Source organism: Centruroides vittatus, unplaced genomic scaffold (assembly GCF_030686945.1).
Source record: "Centruroides vittatus isolate TY-2023 unplaced genomic scaffold, ASM3068694v2 contig_1507, whole genome shotgun sequence".
Taxonomy (NCBI): domain Eukaryota; kingdom Metazoa; phylum Arthropoda; class Arachnida; order Scorpiones; family Buthidae; genus Centruroides; species Centruroides vittatus.
In genome coordinates this window covers 223,848-250,386 of record NW_027120932.1, presented here as the reverse complement: position 1 = coordinate 250,386, position 26,539 = coordinate 223,848, and the positions used below count along the sequence as shown (strand labels likewise).

The 26,539-nt window shown below is 32.2% G+C and overlaps 1 protein-coding gene across 1 annotated transcript in view; it reads right to left on the bottom strand.

Moving 5' to 3' along the window:
* Positions 1-18,733, bottom strand: part of LOC136968721 (uncharacterized) — a 35,562-nt gene extending 16,829 nt beyond the window's left edge. Inside the window, exons 1-10 of the mRNA XM_067262752.1 lie at positions 18,580-18,733; positions 16,028-16,227; positions 15,733-15,963; positions 15,487-15,670; positions 15,279-15,409; positions 15,057-15,209; positions 14,855-14,987; positions 14,623-14,778; positions 13,172-13,257; positions 12,894-13,098 (exon numbers count right to left, since the gene is read on the bottom strand). Of these exons, the coding sequence (XP_067118853.1) occupies positions 12,894-13,098; positions 13,172-13,257; positions 14,623-14,778; positions 14,855-14,987; positions 15,057-15,209; positions 15,279-15,409; positions 15,487-15,670; positions 15,733-15,963; positions 16,028-16,227; positions 18,580-18,733 (1,633 nt within the window). The remainder of the gene's footprint in view (positions 1-12,893; positions 13,099-13,171; positions 13,258-14,622; positions 14,779-14,854; positions 14,988-15,056; positions 15,210-15,278; positions 15,410-15,486; positions 15,671-15,732; positions 15,964-16,027; positions 16,228-18,579) is intronic.
* Positions 18,734-26,539: the final 7,806 nt, after the last annotated feature.

Sequence of the window (26,539 nt, the reverse complement as noted above, 5' to 3'; positions counted from 1 at the left end):
AAAACTCGGCCATTTGAACACGTCGTTTACCAAAAACAACGTGTTCAAATGGCCGAATCTTGAATTTTATTGAAACATTCCCGATACGTTTTGATCGCTGGCATAACTAATAAGTAGGATTATACAGGGTGGGAAAGAAAGTAACTTAACACCTTTGCTACAGAATATAGAATGTACCCAAAGTTAATTCGCTCACATTATCTATTGTATTTATACACATCTGCAGACTCCTGGTGAAAATTCGGGAATTCATAGCAATTTACATATTTACATGAATTATAAAGTCTCGAGGATTAATTTACTCATTCAAATAATGATCATACAAACTATCGAAGAACTGTTGTTATCTCCATGTTGTTAACCATCTGTATCTGGTTGGAATCTTTAAAAAGGATAAAGACTTTAAACTGACCCAAAATTTTTTGAATAAGTAGAATCCTAGGATCGCTTAGTTATACAATAATGGTTAGGAATAGGTTTGTCTCTCTGCTTTGCGAGCGTTAAAAGGACATTTATTCCATACTTATCGTGTAAAAATTGTTCTTGAATTTTCTGTCTTAAATTATTTTAATTTAGTCCGTTTGCTTTAATGTGTTTGTGTTTAATTAGTTTGATTATCATAATTGAAAAGCATTTCATCCCATATTGAGTATGATCCATTTTAATGAGTATGATCCATTTTTCAGTGAAATGTATTGTTTGCCAATATATTTTGAAATATCAATATTGTCACTCCTAATAAACTTAGGTGTTTGCGAATCACTGGTACGATAAAAAAGTAATTTTCTCTGTTACAGATTTTTAACAATTAGTGATTTTGCTGAGACTGGTCAATTTCATGCCCACTTACTATAGACCTACATAATAATTTTTCATTATTTCAATAAAATTATTAAATAATAATTATAATAACACAAAGATCATCATTTTAGCTCATGTCTCGACAAAATATCGTTCTTGTAAGTTAGAAATATTGTCACTAATTGTAATAGTGTTGATCCATTAATTGATTCATTGATAATTTAAAATACAATAAAAGAATAATTGAATTAAATCAATACACACGTATTCTATAAATTGTTGCATGTGTTACTTACCTATTCTTTCTTTTAAATCATTCCTTGTTACATGTCTATATGTATACTGTTATATCAATTGATTCTGATAATAATCAAACGAATGAAAATTACATCTATAGCTTTCAATTTATATGTGCTGTAACTAGGAATGCAAACCAATATAGTATCATATTGTCAACAGTTTCTATAATTTTATACCTATGATAGGTGTCATCAAAAATTAGTAGAAGCTTCCTGGTGTGTTAAATTTTGAAAAATGATTAATCTATTCAGAGATTTGTATTTCATAATTCCTTAAATATCATTATCACAACCGAACTTTTATCAGGATAATTAATCCTGAGAAAACTTCAGTTGTGACAATAAATTATTCTGAGTCTTTTAAAGATAAAACAAATGTTATAGTTTTCCATAAACAATTTCGTTACATTTTTGAAATGTTTAATTAAAAAAACGAATTTCCTTACTTTTTAAAGTTAAAACAATTGGTTATTTATGTAGAAGTAAACATCAGTAGTTTCATTATATTAAGTTATATATCCGTTGAGGTGTAGTTCTAATTCTAATTTCCAATGTAACACCATTAAGTTTACCTAAAATAATCAGTTTTGAGCTCTTCCGGTGTTTCAAATTTAGTTTTTTCAATTAAGTAGTCGAAGGTGACGTTTATCTCTATTTACGTAAAATAAAATTGTTTTATAAACTATCTTTTATCTGTGAATTTAAACATTTGATCTTTAAAATAGTAAGGAAAAAATACCTGTGGCAATTTTACATGACATACCTGTCATATAAAATTTACACATTAATTGAAGTAAATTATTTTTAATATTATAACATTATTGAATAACAGAATGATCCAGTAAATAAAATATATAAATGACCGTGTTAAGTATTATTTTTATAAATATTTGAACTAGATCCAATTATTTATCGTGAACAACGATAAATTTACATAAATATGGAAACGTCGTTATCATTTTTATGAAATTTTTACAAGCTTATGATCATACCTGAATTATTTAACATTTACATTACTTATTCACATCTAATTAATTATCAACCTGTATAAATCTGTATACTTTTATTTATTCTTTGTATATATGTACAAAGAATATATAAAAGGAATAAATATATATATATACAAAAGAATTTAACAAATAGTTACAAATTATATATTAATTAATTACAATTAATATATTGTATATATATATATATATATATATATATATATATATATATATACACACCGGTGTGCAAAACTTAAGCAACAATGTAATTTTTAAGCAGACAGCCATGAAATTGTAGAAAAGGTCTTGTTGCAATCAGTACAATAAACACCCAACTCAGTAGAAAGATGATTCGTATTCAGGAAGAAGATATCACAGGTGACATGAGGGCCACGTAGAAAGTGTGCAGTAAGCGCGCGCAGTGCAAGATTACAATAAGAAGGAGGCTTTGATTCCAGATTGTATTCGTTCTATTCATTTTTGCGCTAGTATGCTTTCTTCATCCTTTAAGTACAAAATACTGTCACTGTATTCTGAATTTCATGTCTTCCAGGCGATTTCTTGCGGAGTTACAGTAAAATACAATTGTTGCTTAAGTTTGCATACCATAAAAACAATTTGCATACCAGTGTATGTTACGCATAACTAATCAGAATTAAGGTTTTATCTATGAACCATGTATTCTGCGAATTATAACTCCGTACTCCAGCAAACCGAAAGCTCCGCCATTATTTATTTCGTGCTTCGAAGATTTCATCGACGGTTTCGAATAATTACAGCACATTTTTATTTAAATATTGTTGTAACCTGCCTATATTTTTTTTATAGAGTTATGCATCTATTAAATACTTTTCTAAGTACGGGGTTAATTCAGATGGGTCATTTTTCAACTGTTTGTTACTTTTTTTATTTCCAGTCATTGTCTTCTCTATCTATATATGTTACAGTCAAAACCCGTTTTTAGTTAGAACGCATTTTAACTAGTTAAAACTAGTTTATACTGGACGTCTTGTTAAAACCCGTTTTTTCTAGTTAAAACTAGTTTTAACTCAAATTCATTTTTGACTAGCAGTAAATTCTAGTTTTAACTAGACAAAACAGGTTTTGTCTAGTTAATTTACTGCTGTACATGTTTTGATTTTATATAAAACTAGTTTTAACTTTTAACATTAGTTAAAACTAATTTTAGCTACATAAATATGTTTGGGGAAAATAAATAAAGTTGTGTGTAGTGACTCGGGGGAAGATGCCTAACATTTTGCTTATGAAGGAAATTATAGCGATAATTTGGGTTTTGGAGGCCTCTAACGAAAATATCATATTCTTGAGCATGTTTTTCAAATAAAATTTTGGAGTATATGAAAAATAATTGTGTATTGTGTTTGCAATGACGACTTTTTTACTGTCTGGCATTTTAGGCATCTCACCCGGATACTTAGGGTGAGATGCCCGGATATAGGGTGCATCTCACCCTATATCCGAATATTTTAACCAAATTTACTTTATTGCATATGTAGTACAAAGTACTTCATAGTAAATATAACAGCGCAGTATAAGTATTGTTAAGTTTCCGCCCGTTCTAACGTGCTCTATAGCTAACTGAAAGCTTTTTTCAGTCCAAAAACCTTTTTGAGAAGTCCTTATATAATTTCTATGCATATCCTGCAATAAAACGAGATAACAAAAATCTACTAAAAATAGGCATATTGGAATTCAATTAACAAAAAATAGGCATGTTACCCCAAGAAAAATGTGGCATCTTTCCCATTTGTCGGGGTAACATGCCTGCGTTGTACGTGTTCTAGCATGTCTGATCGGGATCGGCGGTAGCTCACAATGGAAACTTTAGAACCTTAACTACATCACACATTAATTGTTTTTCGCAATTTTTAATAAATTCTATTTTAACTTTTAGTTTTAAAATTATTCTAGAAACATTTCGCAACAAAAACTTCGTTCTTATCTTGCTTTTATTCTTCTCAGATGTAGAAAATGAGATAACGGTAGCAAACTACAACTTCCCGCACTCAATATTGGCCCAACGTTTCATCATACAAACACATGACAATATCTGTCGTCACCGTTTGAAAATATCAAAAAGTAGGCATCTTCCCCCGTTTACCATCTTACTCCGAATCACTCTGTACGTTGCAGTCAAAACCAATTTTTAGTTAGACTTATCTACTAGTTAGTTTTAACTAGTTGAAATTAGTTTATACTGGATGTCTTTGTTAAAACTAGTTTTGTGTAGTTAAAACTAGAATTTACTTCTAGTCAAAAATGAATTTGAGTTAAAACTAGTTTTAACTAGACAAAACGGGTTTTAACAAAGACATCCAGTATAAACTAGTTTCAACTAATTAAAACGCGTTATAACTAAAAACGGGTTTTGACTGTAACATATATATAATCGAGAAGAGTTAATAATAATGAGAGTGATAATAATAATAATCAGCGCAGAGCCCAAACGGTAAGGAGTTGAAAGTTGAAATTTGGTACACAGTTAGGGTACGTTACGAGGACGCACACTAAGAAGGGATTTTTCGAAATTCCTCTCCACGGGTGAGAGGAACAGGATTAAATCTTAACACTTCCATTAACAATGGAAGTGTGAAGTAAGAATGGAAGTGTGAAGTAACAGTGAAATTGTTAAGAGAAAGCGACGTGCAAGACGCAGATGCGGTTTTTTTCGTTTTTGCGGGAAATCGAACATATTTTTTAGACCCATCTAACAATTCTCTAATTAGTCTAGAAACAGGGGGACCCAATTCTTGCATTCTGTGAAAACGGGTAAGGTTAACTATAACGTAATAATCTTAATCTTCGCTACCGTTACTTTTGCCCGAGCAACTCCGGGCCTACTTGCTACTTACTAATATAAAAGCCGTCGTCTCTCTCTCTCTCTGTGTGTGCATGAATTCCTTATAACTCCTGCAATTTTTGTCCAATCCAGATGAAATTTTGGTTATATTCATTTTATGTCCTGGCTGAAAGTATAGGCTACTTATTTTACGGAAATATTAGCTATAGAATAAACGTTTTATCGATTTGGGATTGGTGATCGCACTTACGTTGTGTGACGTCAGTGACCTCATTTAGTTCATGCTTGACGAGGAAATTTCCCTTAGATTGCAGTTTTTAAATATTTTGATCCCCGAAGGCCCTGAAATCAGACTTGAGCAACATCGAGTAAGAGTGGCTTTGCCAAAGGCTGCAGAAAAAGCATCACAACGTCAAACTCGAGTATAAACTACTTAATTTGTAGAAATATTAGCAACTCTTCTTGAATTTCCTGAAGTCTCTACTCTTCTCATTCTTTAATCTCTACTTTTTCATGAAAAGTATTCCGTCATGTATAACGGGAAAAATTTCTAGTTTTCAATATTACGCTACTTTTTGTTATTATTTGTCTCTCAACAATTAATCACGTACAAAGTATGAGAATATAGATTAAAATATGCGATGTTGTTGAAATAGAAGAAAAACAACAAACACAAAACATTAAAAAAATTCATTATTTATAGTGATTTTACGCTTGAAAGCACACGCATTTTCACAGGTGCCATTTGTGTTTTGAGTCCAGAAACACAGTATTGTATCTCATAGTTGAATTTTCCAATTGTAGATTGCTATGAATACGTAGTTATCCTTGGTGTTATACCATGATTCCACAGAAATTGTAGCCCATATGAACCACAGATTACTTAAGTGTGTGTTTTCTGAATTAATGATAATAAAGGAAGAACATTATGGTTCGCGTGGTCCGAGTGAATTGGGCAAATTTATCTTTATGTCATTAATTCAGCAACGTTTGTTGCATTTCTATTGTGTTGTTTATCCAGAAGTGTGAACTATATAAGTTCTGCAGTGAGTTGTTAGTTTCATGATTTCAATCTAACAATTATTAAAATTCTAAACTATTTGTAAATTCTAAAAATATACTATTTTTAGATTAAAAGACGAGTAAAAAGAAACTCTTTTATAACCGACTTCGAGTGATTAGCGGACAAATTATTAACAACAAATACTAATTTCTACTAGAACCAATTTTTGCTGTTTATTACTTTCAACATCTCCAAATGCATTTCGCTTTGTCTAAGCCTCTTCAGTGGGGAACCCAACAGCAAACTGTTTATTTTATACTGGTTACGCGTTCCCAGCATGCATCAACGTTCATCCCGACATTTAGGTTTATCAAGTTTACATAATCCACAATACAAAAGTGTTCTATAATTCTTCTTTTAAACAGATTTTTTACTTTGTACAATATTTTAACATTATTTCTATTAATATTACAATGAAAATTACTGCAGGTTGATACCAAGGTGACTCCGTCTTTTAAGACGAATTGCAGCCTCGTGTTCGTTTAGGCGTGTCCCGAGTTTTTTCCCGTCTGTCCAATGTATGATTTTGCTTGTAAACAAGTACATTGACAGTTTGTACACTACTCCTGCGACATCGAGTTGATCTTTAATCTTATTTTGTTTTTTTGGTGTTGATAACGTTAATCACATTAGACAATTTATTTTCCTGTTTGGCCACTGCACATATAGAAAATTTCTTAAACATAGGTTTATATCATTCATAAAGTTTGTACATATAAGGAATTTTTACATAAACATTACTATTTACTTGATTTTTTACATTGTATCTATAATTTATAAAAGAATTGTACGACTTGCAGATTTTACTTTTTGGATAGTCATTTAATAAGTACTTCTTAAATAGTTGTTTTACTTCTTTATCAATGTCTTCTTGTAAAGATGTTCGGTTTAGTATTTTTCGCAGTTCCATGATGAAAATATTTTTCTTTGTATCTGCAGGGCAATATGATTTATAATTAGCAGTTTTTCCTGTATTATATATTTTTTCATATTTACGAAACACCAACTGTGTTTTCTCACATTTTACAGTGACATCCAAGTAGTTTATTTCTTGATTCTGTTCTAATTCACTTGTAAATTTTAAATTATGGTTCAATTTATTTGCGTAATCTTCAATTTCAAGGGGTGTAACTGTATGTGAGTCAAAAATCATCAATACATCATCTACGTGGCCGGATGGCCGAGCGGTCAAGGTGGTAGCCTACCGCTCTGAAGTATCCGGGTTCGAATCCAACGGGTCGAAAAATCCCCAGGAATTTTTCGGGGGGTGGTTCGTCCGGATATGTCGGGCCCCGTCCCTCACCACCCGGTCGCCCCATTGTGGACCTGGCCGAACCCATAATGGCTTGCAAAAAAGGCCCTCTTAGTGCCCACAAGGTGGAAAGAGTTTAAAAAAAAACATCTACATAGCGAGAATAAAACGCTATACCTGAAACTTGTGATATGTTTTCATCAATCGGTTTCATACATATCTCGGCTAGTTTGGGTCCTACGACTGATTCCATTTTTTTGTTTAAAGAAGTCTGTATAAATAGTAAAATAATTGTTTTTAAATATGAAATCTATAAAGGCCAATATATATTCTGGAATTGTATATTCAGTGATAGTTTCTTTTATTATTTCCAATGTTATGGATGGATACATAGACTTTACATCAAGGCTCATAAGACGGTGACTTTGTTTTAATTTTTCCTTTCAGCAATCCGTTAATTAGTTCATCTGTATTCTTTGTACTGTGTGCAGATTTATCAATTATCTGTACATAATTTTTTAGATAACATTCTAGGTTATATCAGACTGTTTTCTTAAAGTCCACTGAAGGTCGGCACGTGTTACCTGGTTTATGGGTCTTTTAAATTTAATTTTGGTTGTCTTATATCATTAAAATCTAATATATTACGCCTAAACGAACACGAGGCTGCAATTCGTCTTAAAAGACAGGAGTCACCTTGGTATCAACACTGCAGTAATTTTCATTGTAACATTAATAGAAATAATGTTAAAATATTGTACAAAGTAGAAAACCTGTTTAAAAGAAGAATTATAGAACACTTTTGTATTGTGGATTATGTAAACTTGATAAACCTAAATGTCGGGATGAACGTTGATGCATATTGGGAACGCGTAACCAGTATAAAATAAACAAACAGTTTGCTGTTGGGTTCTCCACTGAAGAGGCTTAGACAAAGCGAAATGCATTTGGAGATGTTGAAAGTAATAAACAGCAAAAATTGGTTCTAGTAGAAATTAGTATTTGCTGTTAATAAATTGTCCGCTAATCACTCGAAGTCGGTTATAAAAGAGTGTTTCTTTTTACTCGTCTTTTAATCTAAAAATAGTATGTTTTTAGAATTTACAAATAGTTTAAAATACTACCGATCCCATTGTGGTTTTTATTGAACAACTATTAAAATTCTATTTATTATTTCAAGTGACAAATTCTGATATGTTAAAAAAAAAAAAAAAAAGATTTTATTGTACTGAATTCTCTCCTAATGCAAGTGTCATGAGACATCGAGTAAGGGAGACCATATCTGTAGTATACAGAGATGAACTCTAACAATGTTCTAATTTAGATGATAGTGAAGAGTCAGAGAATAAAGACAGCTCCATAAATTTTACAATAAATACTAAGTATAACACTTTTTTTTTTTTTTTTTTTTTTTTTTTTGACGTGAAATACGTCTTTAAATTTGCTTCCGTAGTGGGAGGCAATTCAGAAAACTGATGATAACAAAATCGGGTGATACAGTTTGGCATTGCAGCTACATATCTATCATCTACATCCAAAATTTAATTACACCACTCGATAGTTAAAGGTTCAAAGAATTCATTACGTTGAGTGGGGACTGTGACGCATCGTTCGCGGCGGAGGAGAAAAACGCCGCCATTTTGAGGTCGTTTCGTCGCGTCACATACTTTCCGTTTAGTATACATTTTGGCTCGGAGAAGCTACGACGCTCGTTTGAGTTTCAATTTACAGCTCTCGTCAATATTTATCGATTGCGTACACAAGACGTTAGTGTGGAATAGTTATAGTGAATATATATGGTGTTACAGTTAAAAATTAAGAAACCTTAATACAATGTCGGCCTATATTCGTTGAAAAACCAAATCAAAATATAGAAATCGTATACAGTTGGAAAGGGTTTCTCAAGAGCAATCCAGTGATACCCTTAAAACACCATATGATAGAGTGAAACAGTGCCGGGAATGTAAAATACTCGGCTGTGTCCATCCGTGCACAGCGTTAGCAGAAATTAAGCTCTGTACGTTACGATCGTTGCTAAAGTATTCTAAAAACATCATTAAGATTATACCCGAATACGAACCAGATCTCACTACACCAATCATGATCGTTGGAGACTTTAATGTTAATGTCTCGCAAGACCGCTCGTTGCTCGACTTCATGCTCAGCGAATTTCATTTGTCTTATATCGAAACTCCTCTAACAACCCTAGGAAATACCTGTATTGATTTAACGTTCATCAGAAATCTCGATGTATCCTGTATGCCATTTGTATCATACTTTTCGTATCACAGATCTATCATTAATAAAATTATAACACACTAATTATTTGTTTACTTGATTTTTTTCTTGAACCCGACGAAAGGAAAATGTTGCCATCATAAATAAAACATGGATATCTGAAGGACTTCTTACTGTTAAGGAATGATTATGTCATACATATACGCACAAAGACAATATTACCCGTTAACGTACACGTATTCACGTAAAACACATGGCCGTGTCCCGACACAGCCACACCCCATTTTTTTGTAAACTTTCCGTCCTGTGGACGCTAAGAGGCCTCTTTTAGTAAGCCCATTATGGGTTCGGCCAAACACACAATGGGGCGGCCGGGTGGTGAGGGACGGGCCCGACATATCCGGACAGACCACCACCTGAATAATTCCTGGGGCTTTCTCGACCGTCGGAAAATATATCTCAGTAAGGAAATGATCAAATGATACCATCATGAACCATTACAGTTCGTCCAGTCAATCGGTTGGAAAAATTTAGTTATTTTAAAAATAAAAGCTGTCTACTTTTTCGACCAATCAAAGGTATAAAATTATTTACCGTGTTTCCTCGATTAAACCCCAGAATTAAAAAAAAAAAAAAAACGGAAAATAAGATACAAGTTAAAGATAAACCTCGGGGGAAAATATCGTAGAAATAATGTTGAAGGACTGTAGCCCTACTGTATGTAGTCTAGAGTGGGAGGTAAGGAGTTTCAAAAAATTATTTCCTTTATTAAAAAAAAAAAAAAATGTTTCCAAAGACTTTCTCATGCTCAATATTTGACAATTTATCTCAAATATTGTCGAATATTGAGCGTGTAAAAGTCGCGATCGAATTCCTAAGTCGAGAGCTTATCAGCTAAAGGTTAACGGTTAACTAGGAGAACTTGAATTGGAAACAGATGATGGTAATCAAGATCTTGATTCATACAACGACATCAAAGCAGACAAGAATGACAACGTAATAACCGAATCATAGACGTTGACGAATCCATTGATTTTTTTTTTTAAATCTAAACTCCCTTGATACTATTATTTTTAATACAGAATAAAGTATACAAATATCATTCGGGAATTTCAGTTACTGAGTAGGCTATTTTTGTCATACTACCATCCGAAACTAATGGTCTAGCGACGCCAATGTGACCGAGAGTCATTTTTATCAGAATACCGCACGCCATCAATGTCCATCGATTTAGGCTATTACATTCTTTTTTGATGTTGATCATCATACCTTTTTGTGTGGCTGTTACTAATTATTCTATTATTCTCAGTGGTACCATTTTCAATTTGGGTGTGGTTGTGCATAATTTCAATGTATGTAAATATCTTGTAACTTGTACCAAGGTCATTGCAGTAGAACTTGTGCAGATAGCTTTTCTGTTTTTCTAATTTACTGTCAGTTGTCTGCAGGTGCTACTTACATATCATTTTAACTTTGTTTTTTGGTCATTCAAGGGGATTTGGTTTTGTTTTACTTGTTTAAGAGAACGCGAATACGTAGGCGATCTGTCGATGAAAATGCCCCCGGGATGATATTATAAGGGAAACTGACCCCTATTTAGGTGTTTACTAACGTGATAAAAACCTGCAAAACCCCATGTGGCCAGGCACGAACCCACTACCAACTACTAGTGTTCAGTGGTTAAAACCGCTTTTTCTATTTGATGTAGTTTTTCTTTTTCATTTCTAATATAGTCGAAGATTATAGGATGAATTAATTATTTGTAAATTAGTATCTGTTACGTTTTTCCTTAATTCGCTTTTTCAATGATCTGTGATGAAAGCACTTTTTTCTTCTTTGCACTTTCTGTTTATTATGTATTGTTCATTAAGCATGAAAGAATATTTTGTATTAAAATTTCTGTAATTCCTTAATATTTCCTTACACTACTTTTTTTTATGTAAGCAATCTCCGTGTGCTTCTTGTGTGGTAAAAAATAGGACGACCCGGTATATCCAATTCTGGAAACAAGCTATTTTCTATTTGGATGTGTCTTTTGATGTATAATGAATATATATTATGATAAAGTTACTGAAATAAAATGAAATTTTTGCTACTGCCACGGGAATCAAACATATTTCTTCAAGAAAAGTGAAAAAATGTGGACAAATATGTGGACATTAGATTTCTTTGTTCTATCTTTTCTTTTTTTCTTTTTTCTGATGCAGGTTTCTTACTCAATCTGGACTTGTTTGGTTTGTCTTTGATCAGCATTCAGTTGGTTGTTAGTTTGAATATTACTTTGTTTAGTTTCATTTTTATTTTCACTTACATATTTCGAGTTTTGTACACAGTGTCTTGTAAAATTATGTACAAATAATAATCAATGGGACAACTATAAGGAATAATAACTCACTATTTTATTTTACAAAAATAAGAACTAATAAAAATATTAAAATCTGTTTGAGTTTGTTTTCTTTTTTCATACACATTACTACCCAACATAGAAATATCCAGTCTAGAACAGCCTAGGTTATGTTGATTGAAAAAGGACACGTTCAGCGCACTAAACAGCTACGTAACAGTTGAACAGTTGTGGAATGTTTATAGTATATTATTGCCTTGAAAAATGTAGTCTGAATAACGTGTAAAATGGTTATCAAAAGCAATTACATCATTGTTGGACAGTCTTGAATTGTGCTGTAGATAATCCTATATTAATATCAACTGTTATGTAGCTGCTGAGTGCCCTGGACATACCAGTGATTTACCGTATGAATTGGCGTTTGAAGAAAATTTTTCTTCGATGCTAAGCTTGGAGACAAATAAGTTAAATGTATCAAATTTTTTACAAGTAGATTATAGAATAAGTTATCATCACATCAAAGCGCTCCAAGGTCGATGTAAGATTACACATCTTAATTACTTTGACTATTATAATTTGCGGAATTTCTTACTCGATCCACGGAGGGGCAGGTGCCCGTTGACTTAGTTATTTTTTCGACTATTTCAGTCTCACCTATTTCTTGCAATCTTGTAATTAATTAAGACGAAACGATTCCTATCCGGACGATAAACGTGGCGGAGATCCGGCATGTTTAACGTCCTATTTTACTTGTTAAAACTTTCTTAATACTTTATTTAAAATTGTTACATTTATTACGTAAATTTTTTATCCTAGGTATCCATCTCGTGCACAGCCAATGAACGCAGTTCATTTTAAATTATTCTTTGTTTTACAGACACAGGGCTCTTCATATGTTACGTAACGCAGATAAATCGTTATAACGCCTTATAAGGGATGGGGTGTTTATAAAAATGTTATTTAATTCGTTTCCGAAGAGTTGCATAGCAAACCATACTATTTATAGCAATGTTCTAAATATTAATATTTAGAACATTGCTATAAATAGTATGCATAATAACATTGCTAAATATTAATATTTAGAACATTGTTCTTCAGGCAAATTTGCCGAAAGAATACAAAATTTATTATGTTGATCATCGAGCGTATAAATATTTTTATCGTTTTTCTCTTCTCTTTTTGCCCAGGGCTGTATTTTTCCTGACGAAAGAATTAAAAATGACAAGAAACCCACCACATAGAATCCTGTCGATATGTAAAAAATGTAACTCCATTGGGTCATGCTGCCTGGCTGTAAGTAGAAAACATTTTGTTACTTTGTGTCATATAAATTTAGCATTTTATTACTTTTTTGGTGTACTTACGTCTTTGTCTAGCAAAATTCCTGCTAAATGAGGTGCTAGAAATCCCGGTATGCAAGATAAACCGTTTGTTATTCCGAATATCGTACCTGTAAGATTAATTGTTGATTATTCGTGATTTTATCAGAATAGTAGTTGAAATAAAAGGACGGTAGAAGCACTGAAGTGATCGGGAAATTGATCGTGAAAATTTGTGGAATACTTACAAACTTAATGAAATGATATTACAATAAAGGCACCAAGTGTCACCTGTAATCCAGTTAAAACGAACAAATTTATTATATGGACAAACGTTTTCAACTGTTCTTAACAGCAATCTTACGGTTATGGAATGTTACATAGAATAAATTCAGAAAAAGTAAATTTAAATAAAAACAGTTGAAAACGTTTGTTAATATAATAAATTTGTTCGTTTTAACTGGATTATGGGTGACAGTTGATGTTTGATTGTAATCTCATCCAGTTTTGCAGTATCTTTTAATCTATATAGAAATAATATTACAAACATATTCTGTGGGATAAGTTATGTAGGCTACACAATTCATTCCCATAACATTAATTTGTTTTAATTTAAACTTACCAGCGGAAAGAATTATGTTGATTAGGCAGACATAACTACGGTAGGATAATGGAAATAATTGACCAAAGCATCATCGCGGAAATTACTTTTTAAAATGTGAGGAAATTTCTTCTGGAAAAGAACTGCTCGGGGAAGAATTGCCAGGGGATGAATTGTCTGGAAAGAAGTGACCGCTAACCAATAGAATACACGAATTTAAAAATTTTGTTACAAGTTGCTAAAATTAATATTGTTGTAGCTCATTATATATATATATATAGTTGGATTGCTTGAGGTTGTGCATTTCGATATACGGTCTTTGTTTCGAGTTTAATGAAGAAAACAGAATGTAAATTGAGGACGAAGAATTTCTACTGATTATTGATTTCTGTTGGACTGCAAATAAAGAAATTCGTTTTTTATTTTTAATGAATGAAGACTAACGTAATTTTCATTAAACTATAACTTTTTATACGACATCAGAAAGTTCTTTACTGTTTTCCGCTAAAAAAATTTAAAGATTTGCATATTTATGACGTAAGTTGTGTTCTGTCTGCGTCAACTATAAATTGGCGTAAAAGTGCAAAAAGCATAAAAAAGTAGTTTAATAAAAAATGTTTTCAACAAAGTAAGTTACAAACTATAGTCTATTTTAAAATTTTAGTGCTGATTCCAATAGTTTCTGAAATACGAGACGGTGGGAATAGGATACAACAAAAATGAACACGATAGAGAAAATTTGAATTTGTTTTTAATTATCAAAGAAAATTGAAATTAGAAAATAATTTTAATGAACATTTTGAATTATTTTTGTGGAAATGTTTAAATACGAAGAAAGTGAAATAAATGATTTTTTTTATAAAACCAAAAATAAATACAGCTTTAAAAATGACACCTGCATAATCCGGGGCTAAATCGACGACAGCGACCATGTCACCACCTCCGATACAACCAAACAAGCCCATTGAGATTATTAAAAGTATAACAACTTTTAAGCTATCGCATCCAACAAGTGGTATGATCGCCATGCAAATTCCTGGACCCAATAATCCTAAAAAATAAAAATAAAAAAATAACATATATAACCACAATCAAGTAACATAAATCGATGTTAAATTAAATCATACCTATACTTTCGCAGACTTTTCGAACTGTCGTAACCTGGAGAAGTGCCTTTTTTATCATTATATCTGATATGTATCCAGATATAATTAGAGATGCTGAATTTGCTGTATAAACTAGAGCGTTGATTAAACTAGTCTATGGAAAACACAGTATTTTTAAACTATCTTTATAGGAAGAATTGTGTATTATGATAATAATATTCACCTGCTGAATAGGAAAATGAAGAACAGTGGCCAAGTAAGATGGAAGCTTCGATAACAACGTATAAAATCCCCATGACCAACAAAACTTCGCAATGGCTACGGCCCAAACTGGCCGAGAAGTTAAAATACTTTTCCATGGTATTTTAGATGAATCCTTTCAAGTTACAGTGAATATATTTATTAAGAATAGAAAATATGAAAAATAAAGATTTCTAGTACGTACAGTTACATTAGAAGAAGAACATATATTCTTTTTTATGTACATCAATTCTTTTGCAGAGATGCGTGGATGCACTGAAGGACTTTCATATATAAAATAAATCAGAAATGATGTCAAAACGCAACCCATAATCCCTGTTATGTAAAATGTTCAAAATTTCAACATGATTATTACTGAACTGAATTTATATATATTGCCCCAAATACTTTACCAAATACATAAAAGGCACTCGGCCAACCTCCAGCAAAACCATATTGACAGAGAAATCCAGTTAGTGACATGGCAAGAATTGTTCCAAACTGGTTGCCAGAAGTACAGATAGTGATTAGTGTGCTGCGTTCTTGCGTCGGTGTCCATCTTCCTAGGAGAGTGTACATAGCGGGATATGTCAAACCCTATAATGAATTATCCGTAAGAATTATGTTTAATACCGTAAATGACTTAAACATTTGAATACCTGACATAATCCACTTATGAATCTGACACAGATTACCATCACAAAACTCAAGCGTGCTGCTGAAGGAGTTAACAAAATTAAAATAGAAGTAACAAGAAGAGTACTAATCAGTATTCTTTTGGCTCCAACGAGAACTGATATCCATCCACCAAAGAACTGAGCAAAGGTATATCCATAATAAAAACTTCCCAAAACGATTCCTTGGATTGTCTGGCTCCAAGCAAATTCTCCCTATTATTGTAAATGATTAATGCAATCGGATGTCGATTTACATGCAAAAATTGAGAAATCAAACCTCTTTCTCCTCTTGGGTAGAATTTTTTACGATGGCATCCACACATTCTTGATATGCAGTCTTATTTTCGTTCATAGACTTCACTGCCGAGTTGTTGACCATGGCTACTATCGCCACATTGAGTACAACACGATGTGAATAGATAGCAGTTACGGCGAAGAATCCCAAAATGGTTAATATTACGCGTGCCGGTAATCCAACTGCAAATGTTAATTTTATTTATTAGATAATTAAAGTTGTTTAATTAAAAAATAATAATTATTAAATGCAAAGCAATGTAGTAATCAAAATATATGCTTGAAAGATTACATATTAATAAAAATTAGAAAATCCTTAACCTCAAGTCTTGTGTCTTTACATTTACACATAAAGATATGTTTAAGAATCACAGAACTTTACCCATTCAGGTGTAACATTTTTAAGACGATATTATAAATTAATAAGTCCTGTGCTCTTTAAACGGTCCTGTAAAATTAAGATACGCATAAAGCTTAGAAATTCTTGCTATTAATAATCTATTTTTTCTTCTAAAGAAAACAGAATAACGCATTATCTGATGCAAGAACTTTTTCAATGATAATATGCATTTTGAGTGTCTTTAACTCTCCTCTTCAGCCCAGTATATAGTTACATATATTCAAAGGGAAATATGTAATCATATGCTGGACTGAAGAGGATGTACGTAACTACATATACCCCTTTGGATATATGCAATTATATACACTAGACTCACCCGTAAGAGGAGAGTTCAAGACATTCGAAATGCATATCATCATTGGAAAAATGAAAGTTGTTGCATCAGGTCATGCACTGGTCTTCTTTAGAAGAATAAATAAAGAAAAAGATTAAGATACATATTTTGATGTTACAATTTTTTTTATATTTTAAAAAATAATAAAATAATTTAAATTACTAACACCAGCATTTCTTTGACTTTGAACAAATGTTTCAGTCGAATATAGACCATCTTCACGATTTATTTCCAGGACAAATTTGAAATAGAAGGCGTAAAGTGTTGGAAATCGAATGTGCAAAATAACTTTAAAATGCTCGTTTATATATATTATAAATATAATAAATTGAAATAAATATATAATATTTATAAATCACGAATCAAGATACTGTAAATTCCTATGCCGAAGAAAGTATCCCCATCTCTAGCATTAAGCATTCTGTCATAGTTTTTGCTTAAATTTTTGCATGCGTTCCGCAATAAGTGCATGTAATAGAGAAGTGATCTCCTTCACAAATATACTGTAGTCTCATTCCACAAAATTTCAGCATTTTTCTGGATGGAAAAGCTTGCTAATGCTGTGTTGTTAAACTTATTACGCGCACTATACTTTACTTATTAAACGTGTTTTTCAAGTTCCTACTAGCGTACCTCCTACTAGCGTACCTATGCATGCTGTGCCTAATCCTATTGTTTTCAATTTAGGAGGTATCCTGTAAACTCCAGTTTTGTTTATTTTGAGTTTTTTCCTCGTCATTTCGTAGCAAACTATATATTGTGTATAATATGGAGTTCCGTTTATAAACAATTATCTATTTTTTCTATCCACTTCATCGAACGTTGGACGTAATGTCGTTGAGAATTTAAACTTTGTAAAGTTCCTATTGGGTGTGTCTTTTGTTCAGGACTAAACCGAATCCGAATTAAATTAAAACTATTGTTCTATAATATCTAAGGGCCGATGGGCCCTTGGATATTATAGGACGATATCATACGTCAACGATTCTGTCAATCTTTATTTCATAGTCCCTAGTTTCAAATTTTAAGTACGGTAAGACCCCGCTTAACGCGGGGGATGAATTCCTAGACGACAAAGCGCTAAACGAGGTCATTTTAACATAGAGTAAATAGAAATAGGGGAACACGCGACCAAAAATAGACAAATTTTACTTTAAAGTTATTTTTATATTAATTTGTATAATAATATATGTTAAATAACACATAAACATATGCACACAGAAATGTAAAGTTCATTTTTTGTGACGTAGGCCCTGACTTTTCTAAAATTCTTGTTTTTTACAATAAAGTTGTTTGTTTGTTAAGTTATGGCAACACAACACTTGGGCGATGCCTTCCGGTAGGTCTTTTTAAGGGAAACTGGCCCCATTTTAGGCGGAGACGTGGAGAAAACCCGGAAAACTCCACGTGGCCCGCCCGTCCGAGCGAGGCGCTGAACTCACGACCGAACTCCCAGTGTTCATGGTACGAGACCGCTTGGCCACTGGTGAGCATTTTTTCTTTCTTTTTTTTTGCAATAAAGTCGTGAAGTTTCATTTGTCGCTTTTTTTCTTTCCTTAAGCAAATGTCGGTAACGGAAGATCGCATCCAAAACGCCTCGTTTTGCTTTTGCATTCCTTTCAAAATCTGTATAATTCGCTACAATTTGATCAACAATTTCGGTTATCGTTACCAAACTTTTCCTAAGGAAATCTGTAGAGAAAGTTTATGGGTTCTTCGTTTTCAAAATCTCTATTTTCCAGTTCTACACGAATTCCTTGTTCTGCCAGTTCTTGAAGGTCGTCGTTGGTAAGGTTCTCACCAGTAACTTGCAGTAACTCCACAATATCCTCTCTTAGTCCTGCTGTATGGATTAGGTTGACTTTACTCAACCTGACGACACATCGATAGGCTCTTCTCGTTGAGAATTCTTGGATACCTTCAGTCATAACTTCTTCCACACTTCGTTCGTGCATTTATCAGTTAATTCTTCCAAACGAAGCCGATATTGCCTATAACATCCATGATGTTGTATTTTTTCCAAAATTGCACCAAAAAAGTATGTATTTAAAGAGAGTACAGTACCGTATTTCTCGGCAGATAAGACGAGGTATAAATTTTCGTCGAAGTTTTATAGTTTTAGCATATATCTGTCCTATAAGATGACCCCAAACTATCAACGGCTTATGAATTTGGTTTAGATCAGCGATCATCATCTGAATAATAATACTGTATAGCGTATTCGAATTATGTCCTATTTGTAATTTTTCGAATGAACAAAGTTTATTTTCTTGCATCTGGCAGCACTGCCTTGCGATTGTTGCAAACATTCGCACTGATTCGGCATTCGGGTAATGACCTTGACTATTCACAAAAACGTCGTATGGGCTATTCTATTTTGTGCACATACCCTACTCTCCACTAGTAAATAATTACGGTTTGTCCGTTTTTTTATAACAGTTTTAATTTATATAAATTTCAATCTAATTTTTTTTTGTATCTGTCCTATAAGACGACCCCGGATTTTGGGGGCCTTTTTTTATAATTCGTCGTATCTGCCGAGATATACGGTACACCTTTTTCTGATTGGATCGTGTTTGTAAATAACCGTATTATGTACGAATCAATGAAATGCCGCGATAATTTAAATCGGCGTAAATTTTGAGCTTTTTTTAGGCTTCGAGCAGACCGCGTTATATCGAATCTGCGTTAAGCGAGGCAGCGTTAAGCGGGGTCTTACTGTGTATATTTTGATATTTATGTTTTTAATTCGCATTTTTGTTCCGTTTTCTACTGTAGGTTATTTTTTCAGTTTAATCCAAAAAGTAGTTTTTACATCTTCAATTCATCTCTACTTACTACATTATCACATTATATAATTCTTATAAAATTTATGATGCTGATAACAAAAGTTTACACAAGTACTGCAATTATCAGTTAACAAAATAATATGTAACTTCAATTAGTTTTTGTTTTCAGTTAACGCAAGTTATCAAATAAAGGCAGTTTTGATATTACGCAGTTTAAATAAAGACTAACAATAGAGAGAATATAATCACACTCGCATAGTTTACCAGTTTGCCTTAATTAGGCTTTGAATTGCCTTAGCGTTCATTTAGTCTCTTCGATCGTTTGTAATAACAATTATTAATTGATTAAACTTTTCGTGAAAACGTTATCAATATCAAACTCGCGATGCGTGTCGATGGCGAGGTTTTAGTGCAGGGGTGGCAACACGAGAGGCCCGCGCGCCGCATGCGGCCCGCCGAGAGTCATGTTTGTTTTTCGCCCGCGAAGCTAGGTCAAATGAACGTAAATGTTAACTTTATTGTACATAACACCAAAAGAACATACTATCATGAGTTATTCGTATCATGTATTTTTAAATTATAGCTAAGAGAAATTTGAAATCTCTCTCATTTTTGGAAAAATATGATCATAGATTTTAGCTATTTCAAATATTCCGCCATTTGACACTCAAGGTTACTTAGTTTTTTGTCCGACGCTGGCGTTGATAAAATTGAATTTTAATTTCAACTTCAGCTATATATGTTCTGTGGTCTTCTGCGTTTTCAGTAAGCTCGCAATGCTATCGGGCTCATACTCATAACTACTTTCAGTCTAGCTTGACAAAGTTTCGTGTTATTCTATAGTTTCGTTTTATTATCGCCACTGCATCTGGAGAGATTTTGCGATCGACGTTAAAATACATATTTAACATATTTGTAATAACAGTTCAAACTACTTTAACCAAGTAGCCTGTCTACCATATCGATTCTATAAGTACAGTGGCCTTCGTTATAGCGCTGGTCACTATACCGCGCACTCGGTTATAGCGCGAGCGATGTTCGCGACGCGATAACTCAAACACGTGTACACAGGTCCGTGCGGCATTAGTGAGTAGCGCATTTTATTGTTACTGCGTATTGAGTAATTGTGTATGTATTGAGTTCCTGCATGTATTTTGAATAGTGTTTAATTATTGTATGCATGATGAGTAAAAGAAAAGCTTACAGTGTGAAATAAAAGCTTGATGTTATTGCTAAAGTAAAGAGGTGAACTGCGTTACACCGCGTCGCTCGGTATAACGCGGTTCACCTTATAACGCGGGTGTTGTTTCCCGCCCGACATGCGTGTTATATTGGGGGTCCACTGTATACCTATTTTTTGTGTTTTTTTACATTAAACCAGGCAAGTGTTTGACCCCGATCTCACCTACCGGGAAGCGACGATGTGGTTGAAGCTGTAGCACGCTTGCTTGTTTACTTTAATTAACAAAAAGAAAAAAAAAATTAGGTGCGTGGCCCGGCAGGAAATATTATTTCTGAAATTTGGCCCGCCTTCTGAGAAGGTTGGCCACCCCTGGTTTAGTGTTTCCAAATAGGAACACAAAACGGCTCGTGACTCGTACTGTGAGTTGAAGAAATAATAAGAGTCAAAGGAATCTTAAATATTTACAAGACTCATTTACTAGTTTGGGGACTAAATTTTTCTTAAAATAGTTTTTGGCAGAAACGATTTAATTTTGTATCAGTTTTCAAAATGCACTCCTCTGTGATATATACGAGTTTTTTCACGCTCTAGTGGTTTATGAAAGGATGTTTTTAGAATGTTGTTTATTTCTCTGTACAGCCTCTCGGATTTCCAAAATTGACTGAAACTGTTTTTTTTTCGAAGCAGATTTTAACCAGGGGCTACCTGTTTAAACAGGTAGCCCCTGGTTACAGTCTGCAAATCTTTAACAATCTTAAAATATGCCCAATTAAACAATAATACTGTTTATAGAGACAAATCTGTTTATTGATGAAACTTAATATTTATGGTTTAATATTTCATCCTTCATAACATATTTATCTGAATATACAAAATATTTTTATCATGTTTTTAGTCTTTTTCAGCAAAGTTTATCATCATCACTTAAAGCCAAATTTATTATTTTTTTAAAAATACTTTGTTGCATAGTGTGACCGAAAAGTTAACAGTTTAGTCTTTGCAATCATTAACTATCTCATTCAAATACTGAATTGAACATTTTTAAATTCCACTAATTTTGTAAAAGAACAATGAGTCACAATAATGTAATTTACGTTTATAAGTGTGCCTGGAATACACGAAAATTATAATGAACTGACTTTAGGGTCAATTTAAACTTATAAAATTAGTATTTTTAGTAAAACTTTTTAACGTAATTCTATTAATAATTCTTATGTGGTAAATGCATTACAACAGAAATACTCGATCGGAAGTTTAAATTTTATGTTAAATATTACAAATGGAAAAGATTGTCATATATAAATTTGTAATTGTCACTTACCCATAACTCTGTTCAAATTTATATTTAAGTTTATAGACTCAAAACCGGCCTTACAGCAAACGTAAGTCTTACTCCCAAATTATTCTCGCAATAAATGATTCAAAATTTGCTCCTAAAGTCCAAATTGACTTATTAGATAAAGTTTATACGTCAATATCAAAGTCAAATATATCAAATAGTTATTTGAAACTCGCATGAAAACAGGAAAAATACCAAAATTAACAAACATATTATTATTATTATATATCGATATAACAATATCGAAAATCTTGATGTTCGTTATACCGATATATAATAATAATAATCTTGATATTTGTTGTTCTTTATTGGTCCTCCTCATCTTTACTTCCATCTTACAAATGGAATTGTTTTTGTAAAATAGAAAGAACAATTAGTTAGAATTACTTTTATAGATTTTTGTGGTTTAGCTTATCTTATCTTTACTAACATTTGCATGATGAAGATATATGACAATTTTTAAGTAATATCACTTTCAGATTATAGGCTTTATTTGGCATTTCAAGAATTATTTGTATTGGATAAAATTTAAAACTTCTTTCTTAATGCATACTTCTACTTATAATTGTAATTCTTGTGTGGTATAAGCGTTACGACACACTTAATTACTCGATCGGAAGTTTAAATGAAGTTCATTTGTATGTTATCTCTGAACAAAGCATAAATCTTATGTGGTAATTGTTTACATCTTGAAACGCTTTGTTTAACGATTCAACTAGTGATGAAAAAGTATTTATCTTTATGATAGGTAACCAAAAGAAAAAATAATAACGTTTGTGATGTGAAATATAGTAAAATGGATTCTTAATTTTATTCTAAGTACAAAACCATTAACCATATTTTTCTCATCTTAGTATTTTGTTCATATAACTCCATTTTCTGGGCGTTTAAGCACACTGAAACCGAGACAAAGTTGTCATTCTCTCGTGACAAACGCCAAACGGAGACGTCACAAATGTCAAACTGCTACGCGACAAGGGTCCCCCCATATTGTGGCTGTTGTTCGTTCCAAAATTGTGCAATTTGGATGGGAAGTGATCCAGATTCCAATCTATAGTCCGGACCTGGCCACTTCTTTTTAGTCCTGTGGAAAAATTCCTGGGCCAGAAACACTTCACATCGGATTACAAAGCGAAATTAGTCGTGCATACCTTAGAAAACGGAGTTTCGCAAACCAGGTATACTAAAATTGGTGCAAGATGGGTAAAATATCTTGAGGAACACCTTTCATACATTGAAACATAATTAAAACATGTAATTTTTTTCTGTATATTTCACATTTTGCCTTGCTATTGAATTATTCGCAAAAATGTCCCTGTGCTTTAGTTTTTTATCTCACATATTTTGTGATTCATCTCCATATTGCTTGCAATTCATTTGCACCCCTATGCCAGACCAAAGGGCTGGCCAAGTGGAGTTTTCCGGGATTTCTTCACATGAGTAATATCTAAGTAGGATTTAGTTTCTCATACATACATTACAAATCTGTATAGAGAAAATAAATGAAATTTTCTGTCATTGGTTCTGTCATTCTGAAATTTATTAATAATGACTTTACATAAGACCATTATTAATAACGTTTCATTCATTTATTTAATAGAATTTACGTGAATGAAACTCAAGATGGCTAATCAAAATGATGCTTTTAATTTATACATAATGTCTAAATCAAGAATAAATGTAATTCTTACCAGTGAATAATACAGTATTCTCTTTATAGCAATCGTTTAGATCAGTCAGGCCAACCTGTTTGGACTCGAGGAGTTGCATTTTAGTGTACTGTACGTGTAATTCCCCTTCTAAACCCTCCTCTCCCATAATCTTCCTTATAAAAGTTACCAAACTAAACTGTTCCGTGGCCGAGTGGATAAAACCACTGAATAATGGTCATGGGTTCGTTCCTTGCCAAAGGCAGAGTAACGTGAGTTTTCGGGTTTTGTTCACGTTTGTGACATCTAAATAGGGGCCAGTTTCCCATAGAAAGTCCTCCCGAGAAGCATCTCGCCTCGGCAGATCGCCCACGTATCACGTTGCCGTATAGATACAGATAAATCAAATTCTTCCCTATAACACTGTTATATGTAAACATAAAATATTGGAAAATTGTAAGTAATGAAATATAAGTCAGTAGTTTAGTTTTTACGATGGTTAACTGACTTTTGAACTACTCTTTATATCCTTCAGATAATTGTGAAAAATTCTAGTTTTTATCTATTCTAAAATATATTCTTTACAAGACTAATAATACAATATGGAATAAGACAAATTTATACACATTTTTCCGTTTTTTAATTTTTTTTTTCAAAGTTTAGCTGAGATTATTATTCCATTTGTGAATTTCCACGAAAAAATAAAAACAAATTGCATAAGGTTGTAAAATTAAACATTTTTTTATTGCAAAAAAATCATCACTAATAATTAAGTTGAGGAGTGCCCATAATAGTTATAGGCGTAAATTGGCTTGAACATAATTTGATAACTTGATAAAATTACAAACAAATCTTCAGTAAAACAGACCCATGTTTACGTAAAATAATAATTAAACACGTTTCTACACTTCACACGCTATCTTAATCCTGAGATTTAACACTTTTGACGTTTTCACTACTTAGTTGATACTGACAACTAATGTACTGACGTTTAATCTTACAAATTTCATGCTATTTTAATGTTTTCGTAAATTTATAATGACAATTTATTTCAAATTTACTTATTTTGAACTCCTGTAATAAATATTGTACAGTAGAAAAGATGTTTTGTATACTTATATAACATATCGTGTAATTTCTTCGTCTTTATTAGCAATAAATTTGTAAAATATCTAGTCTAATCTTTAAGAAGTAGCAAAATGGACTTATATATTTGTTCTTTTATTAAGGGGATTAGTAATTTTCTAAATAATTTGATTTATCTTATCTTTTATTATAATTTTACGCAATATTTTGCGAAAATTTACGATAAAGAAAAGGTGAAAAAAGCAAAGAAATTAACAAACATTTAGAGGAAATTTCTAAGCTTTGACAATATCAAAGTCTTATTCTTTACCTATTCCATGCAGTGTTACATGCAAAATTCACACGATGTATTAGAACAACTGCGTGCCGCCTTTATTGTGCGTGAATAAATTTACATTGATCTCACTCATTGATTCACTGTTATGAAATCTATGGTTTAGTTTGGTTCGATGGGATATGTTACGCAAAGCATGGGCGCTCTGTCAAGGTAGTACCTCCAGGGAGAACCTTCTACGGAAAACTGGCTATTTAGGTGTTACTTATTTGTAGTAAATCCGGAAAATTTCCTTTATTTTACTGATGGACCCAAGAGCAATCTCTTGGGTCCATCAGTGGCTTTATCTACTCGACCACTGATAGACCAAAGAAATCTACGAGTAAACACAGACTTCTTACTGTAAAAGTACTCGTAAATGATTCAGTAGAAAAAGGCTCTTTAATACGTTATCAGAAATATTTAAAACGTTGAATGTTATATTTCATAGGAGTGAAATTTAAATATCGGACGCCTATAAAACAAAATGGTGCGAACGAAGCATTTTCAAAAGTAGACAGATGATAATGTTAAATTTTTAATATCAATTTACTGAAATTATTTGAAATCGAGTTTTCTCCCTCACCTTAATATCAAAATTACAATAAAAATAATCGATACTTAAATATATTTTATTGATTTCCCATGTGTAACGCTTTTATATAAAGTTGATCACAAAGAATTGTTATAAATTACAAAAACGTTGCAATGTTTTTAATTAATAGTTGAACCACGAAGCTATTATTTTAATTCTGTTTACTTTTTTTCATTTTGTTTTGGAACAGTCTAAATCGGAGGGCCCAGTGACTCATCCAGTACACTACCATTTGAATATATTTTGGAACCGAATTGTATTCCTCAATTTCGGATATATAAAATTGAACAAATATTTGAATCACTATAGTAGTCTTTCTTGGACTGTTGCTCTTCTCTTTTACTCATTTAAGAACTTCAAGTTTGAAGACAGAAGAGGATCTAGGAAGAATGAATAATACAATGACATACAGAAAATTCTACTAGATTGGAGCCATACGAAGAGATGAAGAATATTGAAAAATGCTAGACACAGAAATTAGGAGGAATATTTTGGTAAAATTTCTGATATCAAGTACATTTTTCGTGGAATTCAATATGAAGTTATCGCTTTATATATTCTTCGGTTACTGATAATAACTAAATACAAGCATAATTTTAAAAAACGTACAAAGTGAATTCAAAAGCAAAATAATAAATTTATTTTACAGAAATATGAACATATTGATAAAAATTCAGAATTATAATGAAAATAAGAAAATGTGTGATAAAATATTGAAATAACTAACTTCAGTGAAAATAATAATGAATCGTTGAAAAAAAATTGTATAGCAGTTAGAAAAATATAAAAAACAGTGAAGTAATTAAA